General features: G+C 39.2%; 1 protein-coding gene and 1 pseudogene across 2 annotated transcripts in view; one reads left to right on the top strand and one right to left on the bottom strand.

The window, feature by feature from the left end:
- ARID2 (AT-rich interaction domain 2) overlaps nt 1-23,045 on the bottom strand; it is a 183,459-nt gene that overhangs the window by 8,113 nt on the left and 152,301 nt on the right. For both annotated transcript variants that reach the window (XM_055251236.2, XM_055251237.2), the window contains exons 17-20: nt 7,166-7,304; nt 6,989-7,074; nt 5,529-5,652; nt 5,348-5,439 (exon numbers count right to left, since the gene is read on the bottom strand). In XM_055251236.2, coding sequence (XP_055107211.2) covers nt 5,348-5,439; nt 5,529-5,652; nt 6,989-7,074; nt 7,166-7,304 — 441 coding nt within the window. The remainder of the gene's footprint in view (nt 1-5,347; nt 5,440-5,528; nt 5,653-6,988; nt 7,075-7,165; nt 7,305-23,045) is intronic.
- On the top strand, nt 17,046-18,389 carry LOC129465972 (lysine-rich nucleolar protein 1-like; annotated as a pseudogene).

Raw genomic sequence — 23,045 nt, 5'->3', positions numbered from 1 at the left:
ATTTTAACCACTTTTAAGTGTACAGTTCAGTGGCATTAAGTACATTCATACTGTTGTACAACCATCACCACTATCCATCTCCACAACTTTTTTTTTTTTTTTTTTTTTTTGAGACGGAGTCTCGCTCTGTCACCCAGGCTGGAGTGCAGTGGCGCAGTCTCGGCTCACTGCAAGCTCCGCCACCCAGGTTCACGCCATTCTCCTGCCTCAGCCTCTCTGAGTAGCTGGGACTACAGGCGCCCGCCACCACGCCCGGCTAATTTTTTGTATTTTTAGTAGAGACGGGGTTTCACTGTGGTCTCGATCTCCTGACCTCGTGATCCGCCCGCCTCGGCCTCCCAAAGTGCTGGGATTACAAGCGTGAGCCACTGCGCCCGGCCCATCTCCACAACTTTTTCATCATCTCATAATGGAACTCTCTACCCACTTAACAGTAACTCTCCATTCCTGAACTACCCCAGCCCCAGTAACCACTGTTCTACTTTCTGTCTCTATGCATTTGACTCTTCTAGGTATCTCATAAGAGAAATCATACCATATATTTGTCCTTTTGTGTCATGCTAATTTCACTTAGCATGATGTCCTCAAAGTTTATTCATATGTAGCATATGTCAGAATTTTTTCCTTTGTAGGCTGGGCTCAGTAGCTCACGCCTGTAATCCTAGCACTTTGGGGGGCTGAGGCAGGTGGATTGCTTGAGCTCAGAAGTTCAAGACAAGCCTGCGCAACATGGTGAGACCTCGTCTCTACTAAAAATACAAAAACTGAGATGGGAGGATCACCTGAGCCTGGAGAGGTCAAGACTGCAGTGAGCCATGATTGCACCACTGCAACCCACCCTGGGCAACAGAGTGAGACCCCGTCTCAAAGATTAAAAAAAACCTCAAAAACTCATAGAACTGTTCACTAAAAAGAGTGAACTTTACTATACGTAAATTGCTTTTTCCTTTGTAATACTGAGTAATATTCCATTGTATGTACATGCCACATTTTGTCTATCATCGATAGACACTTAGGTTGCTTCCACACCAATTTTTGGCTCTTGTGAGTAGTAGCCATGAATATTGGTGTAAACATATCTGTTCAATTCCCTGCCTTCAATTCATTTGTGAATATACACAGAAGTGACACTGCTGAATGAAACAGATAATTCTTTTTTTTTTTTTAAGGAACTGCCCTACTGTTTTCCACAGTAGCTAGGCATTCTCTATATATTCTGGATATTAGTTTCTTCTCAGACAGGTGACTTGCAATTATTTTGTCTAATTCTATGGGTTGCCTTTTTACTCTGTTGATAGTATCCTTTGATGTACAAGTTTTAAATTTTGAAGAAGTCCAGTTTGTCTGGTTTTCCTTTTATTGCCTGTGTCTTTGGTGTCATATCCTAAGAAATCACTGCCAAATCCAATATTATAAAGCTTTTGCCCTGTGTTTTCTTCTAAGAGTCTTACAGTTTTAGCTCTTGTATTTAGGTTTTATATATGGTACAGGGTAAGCGTCCAACTTCATTCTTTTGATGTACATATCCAGTTTTTCAAATGCCATTTGTTGAAAAGAGTGTCTTTTCCTCATTGGATGAAGAATTGGCACACTTATGGAAAATCATTTGACCAAATATGTGAGGACTTACTTTTGGGCCCTCTCTTCTACTCCATTGGTCTCTATGGCTGTCTTTATGCCAGTACCATGCTGTTTTGATTATGTTAGCTTTGTAGTAAATCAGAAGTGGGAGTCCTGCAACATTGTTCTTTCTCAAGATTGTTTCTGCTATTCAGGGTCTCTTGAGATTACGTATGACTTCTAGTATGAATTTTTCTTTTTTTGAGTAAGATTATCACTGTGTTTATTTTCCTATATTTTTTCCATAGCTTCAATGTTTTATCTTCAAAATGAAAAGAAAAATAACCCAAAATTTAGAACTGGATCATTTGGCCCTTTCTCTTCTTTATCTCCTCCCAGTTCAAAATGCTTGCATCTCTTAATGGCCAGCATCCTCTTGATCTGCTGTTAGGCTCAATACATTCCAGCCTTAGCATAATCGTGGTTTTAGCCTTTGTATTAGTCCGTTTTCATGCTGCTGATAAAGACATACCCAAGACTGGGCAATTTACAAAAGAAAGAAGTTTATTGGACTTATAGTTCCACGTGGCTGGGGAGGCCTCACAATTATGGTGGAAAGTGGAAAGTACGTCTCACATGGTGGCAGACAAGAGAGGTTTTGCAGGCAAACTCCCTTTTTTAAAACCACCGGATCTCATGAGACTTATTCACAATAATGAGAACAGCACAGGAAAGACCTGCCCCCATGATTCAATTACTTTCTGCCGGGTCCCTCCCACAACATGTGGGAATTCAAGATGAGATTTGGGTGGTGACACAGCCAAACCACATCAGCCTTCTTTTGGAAAACCGGCTTTGTCTGCCCACCACAGCCACTCTGCTTCCATTCATAGCACCTCTTTCCCTGGGCATACAGGGAATCCTTGCCCTTCTCATACTGTGTCACTTTTGTAAGGCTGATGCTTGCCACACTTCTTACACAAGGTTCTTTGGGTTTTAGGTACATTGACCATCTCTGCAGCAGAGCTGCCCTGTCTATACGATGAAAACAGGAACTGCATCTGCAACCCTCACCTCGTGTCACTCACACATAACTGGATTTTTCTATTTTTTCAAAAATCATTGGGATGTTGACAGGCGTTGCACTGAATCTGTAGAATGCTTTGGTAATACTGACAGCTCACCTAAATTAAGTCTTCCAATCCATGAATATGAGAAATCTTTCCAGTTGTTTATATATTCTTTAATTTCTTTCAGTAATATTTTGTAGTTTTCAGTGTACAAATCTTCTATCTCTTTGGTTAAGACAATTCCTAAGTATTTTACTCCTTTTGATGCTATTGTAAATGGAATTACTGGCCAGGTGTGGTGGCTCACACCTGTAATCCCAGCACTTTGGGAGGCCGAGGCAGGTGGATCATGAGGTCAGGAGGTCAAGACCAAACTGGCCAACATGGTGAAACTCTGTCGCTATTAAAAATACAAAAATTAGCTCGGCACAGTGGCATGCGCCGGTAATCCCAGCTACTTGAGAGGCTGAGGCAGGAGAATCGCTCGAACCCGGGAGGCAGAGGTTGCAGTGAGCTGAGATCATGCCACTGCACTTCAGCCTGGGCAATAGAGCGAGACTCTGTCTCAAAAAAAAAAAAAAAATTCCAGATCAGAACCCAATGAATTTCCCACCACCTGTCTATCAATCAAATACTTACTGAATGACTATCATATTGCCAACACTATGCTAGGCACTAAAGATACAAAGATCAAAATACTGAATCCCTACCTTCAAAGAGCTCATCATGTAAGGTGGTAACATGCAATACATGGGGCATTAGGGAATATGTACTGTGCTCCAGGTCAGGGTTAAGGTAGTGAGGAAGATGTCAGGAAAGGAAGCAGTAACCACTGAGTTGAATCTTAAAGGATGAATAGGAGGTAGAGATTATAATGTGTTGGGCACTGTGCTAAGTGTTCAAGCTACAAAGATTAATCAGAGGAAGTCTCTGCACATAGTTCTGTAAGGGAAGAAGCCACATAAAAAAACATTTTCAAAACAATGAGATTAAAAGTTTTAAGACAGACATGTTATAAAAATAGAGGAGAACAAGCTCAGTAGGGAAGGGGAATAGAGCAAAGGAAAGGCTACACAAAGAAACTCATGTCTGAACTGAATCATGAAGAATAAGCAGATATTCAATAGATGGGCAACGCAGGGAGGAGGGCATTCTAGGCAGGGAGAATAGTATGAGCATTGGAACAAAGGTACAAAGTGTGACTTGAAAGAGCCCAATGTGATTAGGAACTTGCATGTGGCTTAGTTTCACTGAAATGTAGGTTATGGAACAAAAAAGAGGTTGGAAGGGAAATAAAGTAAGAAAAGTAAAAAGAAATGTTATGAACTAAATCATGAAGATACTGGTATTCTCATATGGTTACTAAACCTTTACATTTCTTTTTTTTTTCTAAAAAAAATTGGCTCAAGTGTTAAAAATTTTCTTGTTCATTTATACTTGATTAAATAAATATAGTAACATTTGTCATTGCAAATACTTTTCAACTTTAGCTTTAAATGTTATTCACCTTCCACTTAGAGAAATCTTAAAACAATATAGTCAAATTCATTTTCTTTTTATAATTGATACCACTATTTTTATGCTTAGAAAATTCAGTTTAAAGGTCATTATAAAAAAATATCCTAAAAGACCTAAGACAAGGTAAAATAGGGGTGTAGGGAATAACTAACATGGATTCAAAATACATTAAGGAGATGGAACTAATATTATGTGAAAGGGAGTGCCTGAGATAGAAAGTGACTATCAGGGACACAAGATGCATCTGAGGACAACTTCGCAGAGAGGCAGCCCAAGACTGGTCAGTTGAAGATGTAGGAGGAATTCTGGAAAAGTAACTAAGGAAGACAAGGTATCGACAGAATATTCTATATTTGCTCTCTCACAAATTAATGAGTTATTCCTCCTGGTTTCTGTAGAGCTACAAAATCCTGGGTTTTCTTTTGCTTAAATCCATTGGAAAGTTAACTTTTAAAACTTCAGAGTTTTTTTTTTTTTTTTTTTTTTTTTGAGATGGAGTCTCGCTCTGTCGCCCCAGCTGGAGTGCAGTGGCGCAATCTCGGCTCACTGCAACCTCTGCCTCCTGGGTTCATGCCATTCTCCTGCCTCAGCCTCCTAAGTAGCTGGGACTACAGGCGCCTGCCACCACGCCCAGCTAACTTTTTGTATTTTTAGTAGAGATGGGGTTTCAGCGTGTTAGCCAGGATGGTCTCGATCTCCTGACCTCGTGATCTGCCCACCTCGGCCTCCCAAAGTGCTGGGATTACAGGCGTGAGCCACCGCGCCCAGCCAAAACTTCAGAGTATTATACACATACCTTAACATTATTTATGACATTGATGGGTACATGAAAATGCCAACTGTCAAACTGAATTTCATTTGGACTCCACGTGATTCAAATGATCAATTCCTTTGTTTTCCCCAATAAACTCCTAAGTTTCCTCTTTAGTAGAGCTGCTTTTTGTTCTAAATTCTATGGTCAGTAAGACAAATTAACTTAATAAAACAACTTAAAAGACCACCTTTTGGTTGTTTTAACTTCTATTTATTTTTGACTTTTAAGAGCTCATCATGGCCTGACCTAGGCATAAACTTTTGGATGTATTTGCAAAATTGATGAGAAAAACAATGAAGAAAATACAGTTATCTAATTTTATTAACTTATATGTAAAAATAAAATAAACTAAAATCACTTTGGCTACAGAAAACATATTACTCACCTGCGACCACATTCTGAATATTTACCAATATTTTTTAATATTAAGGCAGCTGTTAGTCGGATGTGTTTAGTTATTGGTCCCTCTTTTTCATCCTTAAAAAGAAAGGAAAAAAATAAAGAATAAAGATCTAAATCATACAGGACTCAGACTTTTACAGATAAGGGTTTCAAGGCATGCTTACTGTAAAATCTCGAAAGACAAGGTTTCTTGATCCTCTCCTCAGAGCCATAAGTGCAGCACTGGGATGATTCACAATGGCCTTTTGTGCTCTAGGAGTTGAGCTTGTGCCCCCTACAGTTGGCTGCCTAAATTGATCAGAGAGAGAGGGAGAGAGAATTAACATGATACTGCAGACAGACTGACAACTATGACCACCCTGCCAACCCCTTTAAGCTGGTTATTTTAAAATTGTGTTTACAGGGTGACTAAAGGTCCAATGGTCTAGCATTAATGTTTATGCTCTGTGACAGCCTAGGCAAAGGGGCGCTTAGTATCAAGGTGAAGTTTCAAGTCTTTTATTTTCCAATCTATCAATTTTAAAGCAAATAGATGTTCCATCTTTAAAGTTACTGTATTGGGTAAGTATGCAATCAAGACAAATTCAACACAGCATCAAAGTTACAGCCTTCTCATCTTTGAATATAATGTGAAGATTTTAACAAAGACAAAAAGTCTACAATTTTTGCTACAAATTATTTGTAAATGGTACCTAAGAGTAAAGTAATATTACCCAAGAATGTACTGACACTGGTCATCCAAGAAAACACGGTATGATAACATGGAATTATGCTAAATACCACATTTCCAACTATTACTTACATATCTTAAATTTCATCATTATTTAATAATTTCAATCAATCCTTTCACTATAGTTCTGTTATTTATGAAAGATACAGAATGGAAAAACTGCAGAGATGATTTTATGTAAAATAAGACTCGAACTACCATAGATTTCTTTTGCCAAGCAGATAAAGTGCATCATTATCTGTGTGCTCTGGCGAGATAGCAATGGAGATGCTGACTCATATATGAGGAAACCCTATTTCTGATACTGTAACTGGCTGCATGACTTTCAATATTTCTTTTCACATCTGAAAAGCGGGGGTATTTCTGATATATTTTTACTAATTCTGAATATTAAATTATTTTAAGCTAATTCTGAATATTAAATAAGATAACTTGAAAACAATCTTTAAACTGTAAACTAGTGTTATGTTTATATATGTGTGTGTGTATATATATATATATTTGATAATGGCAAGATATGAAATCTCTTTGCCATTATCAAATAGATGATTATTCTTTTACCAGGAAAAAGAACCATACACAGTACTTTTAGTTTACAAAGCATTTCTCATATATCATCTGTCATTACTTCCAATGACTGACTAGTCTACAAAACAGAATCAGTGTTAGAGCTGAAAGGTAACTTACAGACCACACTGTCCAGCCAAAAGGAAAAGTGATGCCAAGAGAATCTAAGCAATTTGAACAGGGTCACATTGCTGGTTCATGGCAGAGCTGGACTTCTTAGAACCCAGGTTTCTGGTCTCCTAATATGCTAAGTTGTGTTTCATTGTTCTTGTGTTTTGCCTAGTTTCTTTTTGTATGTACAACAGGAAGTAAACTCATTTTCCTTACTTGGTAGAAGACTTCTGACTTCCTGCTTGTCCTGGTTCATCTTGTTTTAATCCTGCAAGTAGGGCATCCTTTGAACAGTGCTTATCCTTTTTGAGAAAGAGGAAGCAAGAGAATGCACATCAAAATCTTTAATGCAGTCAAATGAGTTACTGATCAAATAGTATTTAAAAAGTGTACCTGCAAGTGGGTAATAAAAGAAAACCGCTGTCGCTGAAAAGGCTCACAACCTTCCCAAAGACACTGCCCTGGATATACATCTTTTCCTCCATGTTCAGTTGCTGCATGGTAGAAAACCTGTGAGGGTGTCTGAAACCACCTATAAAAAAATAAAAGTAGTAGACACTTGGATGTATTCAAGTATATTTTGAAACTATTTCAAAAATTTCTCTGCTTATATTTCCAAGTGGAATCATCAGTTGTACTGAACACTTTTGGTAATTTGTTTTAACATCCCTTATTCATAATTCCCTACCTTCAATGAAGGCTGACTAAACATCTCTTAAAAGTGAATGAAATATCATTAAAAACACCATAGAACATTATCTTATAAACCAATACCATACTCTACTGTACTTTTATAAATTGCTCAAGCATTTGCTAGATTTCATATTACATATAATAACTCAAGAATATCCAATCCAACAGTTCAAATTCTATAAGTTTTAGTAAGTCTGCCTTTTAAGTTCACATTTATATGTCTGTCCATGTTTTTAAGTCCCATCTCTCACTCCTCCAGCACATACCCTATGATGTCTGAGTGGGCAGGTGGCAAAGCACGCAAAACTGAAGGAAATCAGATTTTATTCTCCTTTATTAGGCAATATGGAAATGAGAGAGAACAGTGGAATCTAGACAGCAAAGAATGTATTAAAAGGCTTCAATTACTAATGAGTAACTCAAATATTTGTGCAATCAATATATTTTTTTTTCAGACGGAGTCTCGCTCTGTCGCCAGGCTGGAGTGCAGTAGTGCGATCTTGGCTCACTGCAACCTCCACCTCCTGGGTTCAAGTGCTTCTTCTGTCTCAGCCTCCCAAGTACCTGGGACTACAGGCACATGCCACCACGCCTGGCTAATTTTTGTATTTTTGGTAGAGACGGGGTTTCACCATGTTGGCCAGGCTGGTCTCGAATTCCTGACCTCATGGTCCACCCGCCTCGGCCTCCCAAAGTGCTGGGATTACAGGTGTGAGCCACAGCACCTGGCCACAATCAGTATCTTTAAGATCTACAGCAAAGATCTCTTAGGATTTGACTTTTTATGGCTGTCATATCAACATATCTATATTTGAACCAGTTTTTAACGTGTAACAAATATCTAGTATCCCAAATTAACATTCCTTCAGGAATGACTAATATTTTAAAATAAAATTTAATCAGAAAAGTAATTAAACACTGAATTATATAATACAGTGTCAGAAAGAGTAAGTTATACATTTAATTTCCATCACATGCATCTATATAAATACCTACAAAAGTATATTGTGAGGCTAAAATCAGTAAATACATTTTAAGTTTTAGAATTTCGTTTAATTCTCATAACTCACAATGCTATTTCATTAATATGAAATATGATTTGAGTTCTGTTATACATACTAGTTATTGCCACAAGGAGGCATTTCTTGCTGTGTTAAGACATTACCTAAATACTATTAAATGATTAATTGCAATATAAAGTCTACACACACGTGCACACATATACACAGAAACCAAAACCCAAATGTACTACTACTCACTATTCATAATGTCTGTTTCTAAACTATTTTTCAATACATACAATTAATCAAGTTTATTTGCAACAATAAAAATGGTGAATGTAGCAGCCACAGGAAAAAGGATAACACTTCCTTAAATCAATTTTAATTACTAAATATACACAACTATGTGTGTATGATTTTAAGACAACAGATATTTTTAAGTGTTCATTAGTCTATCTGTCCTCAGAGTCTATTTTTCTCTCCAATCTACTACTATTTTCTTCATTCCAAGTCTATTTTCTCTCTCTCTAGTCATAAAAGCTATTCATTGATTGTTGTGGTGGTTCAAGGTAAAGTTCTAATATAACTACGAATGAAGCTGGTTGCAATAATCACATGAAGGTGAAAAGTAGTTAAGGGTTCCAAATCCATTAAATGAACTACCTGAATTTTATTTATTTATTTATGAGACAGAGTCTTGCTCTGTCACCCAGGGTGCAGTGCAATGGCGCAATCTCGACTCAATGCAACTTCTGCCTCCCGGGTTCAAGCGATTCTCCTGCCTCAGCCTCCCAAGTAGCTGGGACTACAGGCACCTGCTACCACGCCCAGCTAATTTTTTGTATTTTTAGGAGAGACGGGGTTTAGCCATGTTGGCCAGACTGGTCTCGAACCCCTGACCTTGTGATCCACCCGCCTCGGCCTTCCAAAGTGTTGGGATTACAGGCATGAGCCAGCCACCGTGCCTGGCCGATACCTGAGTTTTAAAAGTTTATGTGTAATATTGGAGAGTTAAACTCTAAAGAAATGTAAAGCAAATAAATACTGAGTTTTCAGAACATTACGGATATTTATTGGATGGGTTGGGAGAAGTGTAAGTGATGAAGCAGAATGCTACTGTTTACTGTCATGTTTAGAAAACTGTTCTTAAAACTACTCCAGCAATCACCTCCACTCCCTATGACCAACCGCAAATCATAAACAATATGTTCATTTAAGGGAACTGGGAAAATTCAAGAGTATCCAAAAATAATAAAAATAAAAATTACCTGTGATACAGCCAAGTATACTAAAACGCTAGCATTTTAGTATACTTTCTTTAAGCCTTCTCTGAGTATGTATGTGTTTTTAAACAAAACTGGGACTGTTACTGATATAATTTTATATACTGCTGCCACTCCAGGGTAATATGATACCTTTGTACAAATTATTATTGTTACTATTATTTGAGACAGAGTCTCACTCTGTTGCTCAGGCTGGAGTGCAGGGGCACAATCTTGGCTCACTGCAACCTCTGTCTCCTGAGTTCAAGTGCTTCTTCTGCCTCAGCCTCCCTAGTAGCGGGATTACGTGCACCACGATGCCTAATTTTTTTTTTTTTTGAGACAGTCTCACTCTGTCGCCCAGGCTGGAGTGCAGTGGCGCAATCTCGGCTCACCGCAAGCTCCGCCTCCGGGGTTCACGCCATTCTCCTGCCTCAGCCTGCCGAGTAGCTGGGACTACAGGCGCCCGCCACTACGCCCGGCTAATTTTTTTGTATTTTTAGTAGAGACAGGGTTTCACCGTGGTCTCGATCTCCTGACCTCGTGATCCGCCCACCTCGGCCTCCCAAAGTGCTGGGCTTACAAGCGTGAGCCACAGCGCCCGGCCAATTTTTGTATCTTTTAAGTAGAGACGAGGTTTTGCCATGTTGGCCAGACTGGTTTCAAGCTCCTGACCTCAAGTGATTCGCCTGCCTTGGCCTCCCAAAGTGCTGGGATTACAGGTGTGGGCCACCACGCCCAGCCCCTTTGTACAAATTAAAACAATACTCTTCCTTAAGATATTTTATTGCCTTGTGCTGAAAAATTGTTGTAATAAATATACAACATATCGCACATACAATGTAACTGGTTCCCTCTTTGATGTGTACAACCACAGGCAACAGCTCTGAGCAAAAAAGATTCCTCTGAAACTCATTTTACTCACTGAGAATCTAGTTTTAAAGATGGGTGTGAGGCTTAAATTTGATGATATGTATAAATCTATTTGGAAAATAGTAGGCCAAAAATAAACAAGAGCTATTGTCATCATGATCAGTAATAGTAGCAGTAGTGGTGATAAGGGGTAGTGGAGGTACTGGTAACGTCTTGTCTCTTCACCTGCCCATCTTGTTAATCCTCTACTCTGAGATCTTCTCCACAACTATTCCAAAATTGCCAAGCTTTGCTCAGTAACGTTTGGTCCACCTTCAAGTTAATGGCCTCCATTAGCAAGCAACACTCACTATTGCTCACAACTAATTTTATTCATTTCTGCTCCTGAAAATATTCTCCATAGAAACTGCCTGCAATTCAACTTTGGTTACATACTGAATTTCAACTTTATCTTAGAGCTTGTCTTCCTCTGTACTTGTATTTGTAAATTTAGAGACAATATCTTACATTTACGTCTCTGAAAAAAATGTTTATTACTGAAAAAATAAGTTTATTTCATTAGAGCTTTTTTTTTTTTTTTTGAAACGTTGTCTCGCTCTGTCGCCCAGGCTGGAGTGCAGTGGCGCGATCTCGGCTCACTGCAAGCTCTGCCTCCCAGGTTCGTGCCATTCTCCTGCCACAGCCTCTCAGGTAGCTGGGACTACAGGCGCCCACCACCACGTCCAGCTAATTTTTGTATTTTTAGTACAGACGGGGTTTCACCATGTTAGCCAGGATGGTCTCAATCTCCTGACCTCATGATCTGCCCGCCTAGCTTCTTTAACTTTCTTCTGTACATTAGATCTTCAGTCATTATTCATCCTTTCTTTCCCTTGGATCTCAGCCAAATGTAGCTACTATTTCCCAGGTTAACTCCTTCACTTATATATTGGTGAGACAACCAAGTTAAAAGGGCTCCTCAGAGAATCCCTGACCAGCCTCTGCACTGGGAGGACGGGGTGGAGCCTCGGGAAGTGCCATTTGCAGCAGGGAGATGCCTGGCCACTCCTCTTCCTGTGTGGTAAGCTGGGATTCAATCTGTGAGGTGGAAAACCTGTTAGCAGGACTCCATCTCACTTTGCTGAGTTGTTTTTCCTTTTCCGTTCTAATCCAGTAAATTCCACTCCTCACACTTCTATGTGTCTATGAGCCTAATCTTTCCTGGTTGTGTGAAAAGAACCCGGTTTTTTCCTACAACATTGGATTCTATTGTGTTTCTTCCTAAATTATCCCCTCTTTTGCATCTTTTATCTTTTCCTCTCTTCTGAATCCCACACTTAAGTATATAAAAACAAATGTTATTCTAACTAGAAGCGATAGAAACAATGCTTTTTCTTTGATCCTGCTACTTTTTCAAAAGAAAGGAACCAGAATTTATCAATATCTGGCAAAACAATGCAAAGTGTAATATTTAATTATTGTAACAAGTTTTTGACACTTTTCTCTCAGTCACTGGCGATTTAAAAAAATATATATTTTTCAATTACATCATCACTATAATTTATAACAGTTGGTCTCCTGCTTATTATTTAAATCACTGCAGTGAAAGCTCAGGATTAGCTTCTATTCTTCATTTAATTCCCCTTCAGCCAAATTGTATTTTCTTTTATTCCAGTGAAGAGCTGTTTGGTTCAACTGAGCAAATATTCACATAGGCTACTAGGTACAAATTTCCTGAAATGAAAACCCATTTTCTGGGGAGAAATTCAAGCCTGCTGCAGGAATGTGCACAAGTAACAAGGAGCTGAATGTTAATCACCAAGACAATGGGGAAAATGTCTCCAGGGCATGTCAGAGACCTTCATGGCAGCCTCTCCCCAGAGCCCTAGCAGGAAAAAATTATTTCCTGGGCCAGGCCCAGGCCCCCCATGCTGCCTGCAGCCTAGGGACTTGATGCCCTGCATCCCAGCTGTTCCAGCCATGGCTAAAAAGGGCCAAGGTACAGCTTGGGCTGTGGCTTCACAGAGTGCAAATCCCAAGCCTTGGCAGCTTCCACGTGGTGTTGAGCTTGTGGGTACATAAAAATCAAAAACTGAGGTCTGGGAACCTCCACCTAGATTTCAGAGGATGTAGGGAAACACCTGGATGTCCAAGCAGAAGTTTGCTGCAGGGGCAGAGCCCTCATGGAGAACGTCTGCTAGGGCAGGTCAGAGCCCCGCACAGAGTACCCACTGGGACACCACCTAGTGGAGCTGTGAGAAGAGGGCCATCATCCTCCAGACCCCAGAATGGTAGATAAATGAACAGCTTGCACCGTGCACCTGGAGAAATTGCAGACACTCAATGCCAACCCATGAAGGCAGCTGACGGGGGGGACTCTATCCTGCAAAGCCACAGGGGCAGAGCTGCACAAGGCTGTGGGAGCCCATCTCGTGCATCAGCGTGACCTGGGTGTGAAACATGGAGTCAAAGGAAATCATTTTGGAACTTTAAGGTTTAATGACTACCCTATTGGATTTGGGACTTGGATGGTGCCTGTAGCCTCTTTGTTTTGGCCAATTTCTCCCATTTGGAATGGGTATATACACTCAATGCTTCTATCCCACTGTATCTAGGAAGTAACTAACTTGCTTTTGATTTTATAGGCTCATAGGTGGAAGGGACTTTCCTTGTCTCAAATGAGACTTTGGACTTGGACTTTTTGGTTAATGCTGGAATGAGCTCAGACTCTGGGGGACTCTTGGAAAGGCATGATTGTGTTTTGAAATTTGAGGACATGAGATTTAGGAGGGGCCAGGGCAGAATGATATGGTTTGGCTGTGTACCCACCCAAATCTCACCTTGAATTGTAGTTCCCATAATCCTTACATGTCATAGTAGGGACCCAGTGGGAGGTAATTGAATAATGGGGTTACCCCTACGCTATTCTTGTGATAGTGAGTGAGTTCTCATGAGATCTGATGGTTTTATAAAGGGCTTATCCCTGTTTGCTCAGCACTTCTCTCTCCTGCCATGTGAAGAAGGACATGTTTGCTTCTCCTTCTGCCATGATTGCAAATTTCCTGAGGCCTGCCCAGCCCTGCAGAATGGTGAGTCAATTAAACCTCTTTCCTTTGCAAATTACCCAGTCTTGGGCAGTTCTTTATAGCAGCATAAGAATGGACAATACAGATAGTTTCATTTGGAGTTTTCTTATTTACTCAACATCTTGGCAGGCTAGTTTTCTTTAGTGGCCAAAAAGTATTCCATATCCTTCTTTATAGCCTTCCTGCTGAAACAAACGAACAAACAAACTCACCTGACTTAAAATGCAAGGGATTTTTTTTTTTTTGCAGAAATATTCTAGTTAAAAAGATGGCACATAAATGTTAATAAATGCACATAAATGTATAAGTGAGACTATACATCCAAAAAATTCATACTGCAAACATATTTTAGTTTTAAAAAAGGCTCTATTATTGGTTGCAGAACCATGAACTTGTATCTCAACCCTTGGCATCTGTTTTAGATATATAATATTCTATGGCAAAAGAAATATCAAGGGCAAGCATTATTATATATTCAAATAAGAGTAACGAGCTGCTAAAATTTTGGGGAAAAAATATACCAACAACCTTGGTGAGAGGCTAACCCAACTTTATTTTATCTAGTTGCAAAAGTTCAAAATAGAAAAAAAGTACTAACTTCAATATTAAAGAGAAATTAATTTATTTCCTTAATACATGATGAAACATTATAAATACAAACTGGAAAACTGAAAATCAGTACTGGTATTCTTGGAAACAAAATATTGCTGTTCCTACAAGAATGAATTCTCCAATCTCAGCTTCTGTGCTACCGTCAATCCAGATTAAAAGTCATAGGTGGGAACAACTGATTGACTAGCGTAGCTGCCAAAGGCAACAGGGGAGGAAGCAAGTATTTGGCCTTCTTGGGGGGCTTTTGTACAAAGATGGGTCCTGCCTCCTAATAAGACTGAAACTGTAGGAAATGTCCCAAATACAGGAAGGCGTTCATATGGAGGATGATCCGAACCAACTGCCCTCAGTTCTGACTCCTTTCCTTTCCTCCTAACAATTATTACAGGAAAAGATTTCTGTGTTTGCTCTTTGACCTTCCCACATCAAGTGCTATTAACCTGCCGGTCTGTGAAGCAGTCACTTATTTTACATAGTAAAATATAAAAGTGAATTATCAGGGACTTTGTTTTAAAATGTTTTTAAAATGTGTACCTGCCAAACAAATATGAATATTGGGCTGAAACAGTAGTTCACATTTGAAAAGTGCTATGAAAGCTGATTTGTACAATTCAGGTATTATAACAATGTTTTTTTTTTTTTTTTTTGAGACAATCTCACTCTGTTGAGCAGGCTGCAGTATGCTGGCATGATCTCTGCTCACTGCAACCTCCGCCTCCCAGGTTTAAGTGATTCTCCTGCCTCAGCCTCCCAAGTAGCTGAGATTACAGGCACCTGCCACCATGCCCAGCTAATTTTTGTATTTTTAGTAGAGATGGGGCTTCACTATGTTGGCCAGGCTGGCCTTAAACTCGTGACCTCAAGCAATCCACCCACCTCAGTCTCCCAAAGTGCTGGGATTACAGGCATGAGCCACCATGCCTGGTCAACAATGTTATTCTTAATAAGCTAAACATAAACTTGGAGATAAAATAAAAATAAGTGATGATGTGTGTTATCTGTGTGGTTTTAATGAAATTAAAAAAGCATACCAAATAATTTTAAACTTTTAAATTCTAGCTTAGACATTCATTCTTCTCTTTGAAAGATATGCTAGCACATCACTTCACACTGTTCTTGACAAAGCTGCACATAGCACAAAGTACCTCTCTACTTGAATTTCTGTTTGCTCAGAACTTACTATGTATCTGGCATATTCACATATATCATCTTATTTGATTTCCATGACTGCTCTTCGAACATAAAATTATCCCTTTACTGCTGAGGAAGTGTGCTTTCAAAAAGTAACTTTTCCAGAGTCATACAGCTAAGTAACAGAACTGGGATTTGAAACCTGGTATGTCTAACACAAAAGACCTGATTTTTTCCTTCTATGTGATAATACATAATTGTTTACTCAAATACTATACATAGATGTATTACTAGGTAAAAATGGGGTATACTTTTATATACAGTATCTATGATATCATACTGGCAAATAAATTCTGAAAACGTACTAGATAAGAGGTTAGCATTGGTATATAATTCTCCTTATTCTACGCGCAAGTTTCCAAGGAATAAATAAGGTTTGTTTCTTTGTTTTTGTTTTTGCTGAACTACATACTAGATTCTCACCCTAGGAAATTCTTTTCCCAACTATTGTAAATATTTGATAACAAAAAGGTCTTCAACATGATTTGGCAAATTCTTCTCAGTTATGTAACCTTTTGGCATTTGATAACATCTTTAAGTAGTCAAATTCTTTGGTATTTAATGTTTAAAATAATAGAGCAAGGTAAAAATTCTACTACTATGTGTGGTAGAAATCAGGGTATTTCCTAGTTAAAAAAATTATTTACGGCAAATCAGTAGTTAAGGCCTAAGGAACACATATTTCTCAAACTGATGTTACCAAAAATAAATTATTAAATGAAATTGATCTCACATTTATGAAGGCTCATTAGTTCAAATTATAAGGATGGTAATATTAGCAAAATATCTAGTATTTCTAGCACTCTCACACAAAATATTTTATCAACCTAGAAACAGCAAGATGACGACGACTTGTTATCCTGACAATTGAAAATGCAAGATGCCAACAGGCTAGGTCAGCGAAGAACTGATGACTTTAGAATCAAGCTAGGTTAACTTCATTCATTTAACTTAGTCAAAAATATGTTTGTTAAAAGCATCTTATGTGCAAGGCATTGTGCTAATACCATAAAACTTCAGAAAACAACATATAACCCTCCGAAGAGCTCTTCTGGTTTTATGACCACAAAATTGAGACAAATGATGCTACAAAACTAATTTCAATTTGTTTCTCCCACTGACATTTAAGTGAAGCTATCCATCAATCTAACTACTGATTAATTTCAACCTAAATTGGCAGTTTACCTAAAATTAAGCAGTATTTGCTAAGGCATGTATGTTATCATGAATTTTAAAATTCCACTTGGATATTTTACTCTTTCAAGTATTTTCACATTATCAAGATGGCAGTTTTATGTGTAACATTCAGCTAGTCTTTAGATACTTCAATACTTTTGGAAGAAGTAGAAGTAATCATGTAAATCAATCTACCTTTGTTCTAGAATACAAATTCTAGCTACCTGTAAGTTTTTAATCACTTGCAAAATATAGTGAAGTTGGTGTCTGTTGTTTTCAGTAATTTTCTATCAGACAAAGGATTATTCAAACTTTAGCCAGCTCAGTACAAAAGTCTTATTCTGGGACTTCTGGGTCATGGTGAAGTAGGCTCTCACCGGGAGGCAGAGAAGTTTGACTTATGGGAATAATCACCAAGGCCCACAAAGTAGACCTGGGCCTTGGGGTCCCAGAGAAAAAAAGAAAGAAGGTCATCAAAGAACTGGAGACTTAATCTCAATTTTAAACAATGACAATCATTTTGTTGATGTTTCTCCCGTAAGAGCCACATCCCGCTCTAAGAGTGTGGTACAAGCGCTGACGCCAGAGATGCCTCTAGTGAAAAAAAAGACGAGCCTTAGCACCCTAAGGAGCACCTAGAACCTGAGGCCATGTTGTGTGACAGATGGACAGGGAAGTCACCCAGCCCCAGGAAGCAAGCAGGCGCTTGGCCACTTGGAGTTCCTCAGCGGGGAGAAGAAAAAGAAGTGACCTCTGGCATGTTCCATGGCTCTGGGGTGAAAACCTCCCCAGATCCCAGACACAGTGAGGAGGAGACCAGAGTTGGCAAGAAGTTCAAAAAACACAAGAGGGGAAAAAAAAGGGGGCCCAAGACCCCAGAGCCTTCTCAGTCCAGGACCCTTGATTCTGCAAGGAAAGGAATGTTGTCTACATTTGCTCAGTGGGGAAGGAGGGCAAGGAGCAGGAAGCCTTGGGGCAGAACGGAAGCAGGGGAGGCCCAGGGGACACAGTGGTTAAGTGAAGAAGACAAAAAAATCCACCAGAAGGGAGACACCCTCCTAGGCCACACCCCAAGCCCTCCAGGTCCATGAAGTATAGCCTTAGGATACGAAGTAAAAAGAAGCCAGTCAAAATTGAGGTTCCAAAATACATCGCAATATGTGATGGCCTTAAGGTCACAGCAAAGAAGAAACTGAAGTCCAAGAAAAACAGAGCAGCCACTCACTGAGGACGTGGCTCTGAAAAGGACAAAGAGGAAAGAGAGTGGGGTAGCAGGAAACTCGTGGAAAGAGAAAACAGACAGACACAGAGGTTATGTTGGAAAAGAAAGGCAACATGGACAAGGGGCACACGGAACAAGTGAGGTGGAAGGCCTTGCAACAGACTGATCTTTAGCTGGGCAAAAGAGAAGCTTCTGAAACCAGGAAGTGGACAGTAACCCAGTTTGGCCAGTGGGATACTGGTTTTAAGAACAAGGAACAGAAATGGAAATTTCTCAAACATGGGTGGATTAAAAAATCTGACCCCTTCATTCAGCTGCCCCGCTAGCATGACTGTAAGGCCCAACATGACTCTCAGCAAGGAGGCAGCAAATAGCTTGCAGCAGAACCTGCAGCAGGACTACAACTAGGCCATGAGCTGGAAGTTCAACCTAGGAGCAGGCTTTGGCTTCTCCAATGCCTCAAACAAAATCTTTTATATTGGCAGGAATGCTTCCAAGTCAAGTTCGAAGATTAAACTCTAGTGTTGTGTCCCCCCAAACAGCCAAAACTGCATTTATATTCAGTTGTGCAGATGAAAGCCATCTGACGGTTGTCTTGAATCCAACACCTGCAAAGATTAAGGACACTATCTTGATAGGCTTGGACAAACTGGGGTGGGGGCAGAGAATATGTCAATGGCTAAAACTTCCTGTTTTATGTATTTAACATTCCATGCCTGTTTGAGACATGAGCATGTATAAATAACATCTGTTAAGTGTTAAGCGTGTGCTAGACACATACTCAAGTGTTTTCCTTGCATTAATGTGTTTAATCTTCATAATTATAAAATGAGTGCTATTATTATCCCCTTCTTATCCATGAGGCAACTGAGGTTCAGGGATAAAGTAATAAAATTGCCTGGGCCACCCGACAAATAAACAAACAAACAAAAAAATTATTCTGGCTTGTACAGTAGGAGTAATTACACCTTACAATAGGAACTTTAGGAGGAATTGTAACTGTATAAGGTTCAGTAGGAACCCGGTGATCTGAACCTCAACATCACTTGGGTAGATTTCCTGGGCAGTTGGGGAATTATCAATTTTACCAGTACCAAGTAAAAGTCCCTGGTTCATAGACAGACAAGTTTTCACACAGGAAATACTTGTTTAGAATATATCTGAAATCCTCTATATTCCTGGTTTGACTTTCAATAATGCAATTCTAAATATAAATATAATGTAGATTTTATTCCTCTTAAGGGAAAATAATTTTCATCTTTCTGTAGCAGTTTTTAACGAGAAATCTATGAGGAGCAATAGATTCCAGAAAAGTGTTTTTCAAATGTCTTTTTAGCAACAGAATCTTCAAACAAAATATTACTTAAAACCCCTATATATAAAACAAAAGCAAAACTCCTATGTTTAAAGGCAAGGTAGAGGGCCTTTCTTAAACTTTGCCTGACACCACTTATTCAAAGAACACTGTAGCCTAGAAAAATAAAGTCCTAAAAACACTGAATATAAACTCTTGACTACTCAAAGGCATCAAGTCCTTTTCTCCAATTACACAGAATTTAAACAGCAATTCATTGATATGTTTAAATAAAGGACACTTTTGAGGGAGTCTCAAAAATGTTTTATACAATCACACATTATTTATACATTTCAAGGATAAACTAATAGTCAACATTGTGCTTAATGATGATAAACAAGGATAAAAGGTAATGATGAGGACTTCCAGTTTCCTTTCAAACATGTAAAAAGCTGCAAGTCCTGATGACTGATTATCAGTCCTGGGACTGATTCCCATCCTCACAACAAGAAAAAAGATGAACAAACTGAAAATTTACAACTCCTCCTGGATCTGTCAGAGAACTGAGGTCACAGGGCAAACTACCACTCTAAAAGCTGGAGAGACCCTTGAATACAGAGAATCAGCCCTTCTAGCTGGAGCCAGTAACTTGCAGGAACCCTTAAACAGCAACTGACAAATTGCGAATCTTCACAATTAAAAACTCCTTGGGGCGGGAGGTCAGTCTCTGCAGAGAATCCACACTTTTGTGTGAATTACCTTCAGAGACCAGGATCTCACAGTGAAGACTGAAGAAAAATTTCTCCCTGCTTCGAGGAATGGAAGGGGGTTAGTAACCATTTCTAACATGCCCAGAGTGTTCTCTTCACCTTACAAAGGTCTATCTCATGAAAAACGACTTTACCAGAGCCTTATCTGACCTACAGGAAAAGCAATTAGAAAACCTGGGCCCTCTCTAGACTTTTCGTCTTACATAGGAGAAAAAAAATAAAGGCTGAGAAACTTACCAAAGTCGCAGCCCTTAGATGAAGGCCCACTTTTTAAAAGTGAGATTTAATCATAAGATTATAGAATATTTCACCTCCCCATTACCTTACCATCGTATCGACAGGTTTCCAGTATAGTATAACGGTGTATTAGAACTGAGAGAGCTACAAGATACAGGCTATATCTAAAAAGGAGTTTCTAAAAAAAATCCAACAACAACAAAGGAAGAAAAAAGAGGACACCAGGGAATATTGAAGCTTCTGACACCTACAGCTACAGCAAACATTAAACAGCCTAACTTCTAGCCAGATAAACATAAAACCTCATGCCAAAGGCTATTTACCTCAGATGCTTAACTGAAACATCCTGTCTGACTTTCAACAAAAACTGACAAGGCATGCCAAAAGTATAAAAACAAACAACCCCCCCCCACTGCCACACACAGTCAGAAGAAGAGGCAAAGCTAACATTAGAACCAGACTCAGATATCACACAAATTTTGACGTTTTCAGACTGAGAATTTAAAATAATTATAATATGCTGACTAATGGAAAAAGTGAACATCAAGAACAAATGGATAATGTGAGCAGAGATGAGATGCTAAGAATAAAAAGAAAATGCTAGAAATAAGAAAAAAACTGTAACAGAAATAAACAATGTCTTTCATAGACTCATCAACAGACTGGATACAGACAAGGAAAGAATCAATGGACTTGAAGATGTAAGATATGTCAACAGGAACTTCCCAAACTGAAAAGCAAAGGGAACAAAGAATAAAGGAAACAACCAGAATATTCAAGGACTGTGGGATAATAACAAAAGCTGCAAATATATGCAGTGGGAATACCATAAAGAGAAGAAAAAGAGAAAGAACACAAAAAATACTTGAAGTAAGAATGAAGTGAGAATTTTCTAAAACTAATGTCACACAAGAAATCACAGATCCAGGAAACACAGACAACACCAAACAAGATAAATATTAAAAAATCAACACCTAGCCACATCATATTCAAACTTCCAAAAACCAAAGACAAAGAAAAAAACCTTGACAGAATTAAGAGAGAAAAAACCAACTTACTGATGGAAGGACAAGGAGAAGAATATACTGACGTCTCTTTAGGAATAATGCAAGCAAGAAGAGTGGAAGGAGATATTTAAACTGTTGAAAGAGAAACATCCACTAACCTAGAATTTTGTATCCAGTAAAATCACTCTTCAAAAGTCAAGGAGAAATAGACTTTCTCAGACAAACAAAAACTGAGGCCATATGCACCAGGAGACCTGCTTCACAAGAAATGTTAAAAGGAGATCTTCAGAGAAGGAAAATATAGAGGTCAAAAACTTGAATTTGCATAGAGTAAGGAAGAGTGTTAGAGAAGAAATTAATAGAAGTAAAATATTTATTTTTCTTACTTTTAATTGATCTAACAGATAAATAAAAAAATAGCAATAGTATATCTGGTGATTATAGCTTATAGATAAGTGAAATGAGTGACAGCATGTAAAGGACATAGTATAAGGCAACAGTCCCCAACCTTTTTGGTACCAGGGACCACTTTCATGGAAGACAATTTTTCCATGGACCAGGGGTTGGGGGGATGGTTTTGGGATGATTCAAGCGCATTACATTTATTGTACACTTTATTTCCATTATTACTCATTGTACTATATAATGAAATAATTATACAACTCACCATAATGTAGAATCAATGGGAGCCCTGTGCTTGTTTTCCTGCAACTAGACGGTCCCATCTGGGGGTGATGGGAGAAGTGACAGATCATCAGGCATTAGGTTCTCACAAGGAGCATGCAACCTAGATCCCTCACATGCACAGTTCACAGTAGGTCTTGCACTCCTATGAGAATCCAATGCCACCACTGATCTAACAGGGGGCAGAGCTTAGGTGGTAATGCAAGCAATAGGGAGCGGCTGTAAATACAGATGAAGCTTTGCTTTTTTGCTTGGCACTCACCTCCTGCTGTGCAGCCTGGTTCCTAACAGGCCACGGACCAGTACCTGTATAGCAGTACACAGGTACATCCCATTTTATTGCATGTTGCTTTATTATGTTTTGCAGATACCCTTTTTTTTTTTTTTTTTTTGAGATGGAGTCTCACTCTGTCGCCCAGGCTGGAGTGCAGTGGCGTGATCTGGGCTCACTGCAAGCTCTGTCTCCTGGGTTCACGCCATTCTCCTGCCTCAGCCTCCTGAGTAGCTGGGACTACAGGTGCCCACCACCAGGCCCGTTTAATTTTTTTGTATTTTTTTAGTAGAGACGAGTTTTCACCATGTTAGCCAGGATGGTCTCGGTCTCCTGAACTTGTGATCCGCCCACCTCTGCCTCCCAAAGTGCTGGGATTACAGGTATGAGCCACCACGCCCGGACTTTTTTTTTTTTAATTGAAGGTTTGTGGCAACCCTGTGACAAGCAAGACTATCAGCACCATTTTTCTAACAGCACGTGCTCGCTTCCTGTCTTTATATTACATTTTGGTAATACAATATTTAAAACACTTTATTACTATATCTGTTATAGTGATCTGTGATCAGTGATCTTGATGTCACCATTGTAAATGTTTTGGAGTGTAAATGTTATGTGTCTTTTTTTCCTTTGTTTTCTTTTTTTGAGATGGAGTTTCGCTCTTGTTGCTCAGGCTGGAGTGCAATGGCACAATCTCTGGCTCACCGCAACCTCCACCTCCCGGGCTCAAGCAATTCTCCTGCCTCAGCCTCCCTACTAGCTGGGATTACAGGCATATGCCGACACACCTGGCTAATTTTGTATTTTTAGTAGAGACAGAGTTTCTCCATGTTGGTCAGGGTGGTCTTGAACTCCCAACCTCAGGTGATCCACCCGCCTCAGCCTCCCAAAGTGCTGGGATTACAGGCGTGAGCC

Source organism: Symphalangus syndactylus, chromosome 17 (assembly GCF_028878055.3).
Source record: "Symphalangus syndactylus isolate Jambi chromosome 17, NHGRI_mSymSyn1-v2.1_pri, whole genome shotgun sequence".
Lineage (NCBI taxonomy): Eukaryota > Metazoa > Chordata > Mammalia > Primates > Hylobatidae > Symphalangus > Symphalangus syndactylus.
This window is presented reverse-complemented; position numbering and strand designations above follow the sequence as displayed.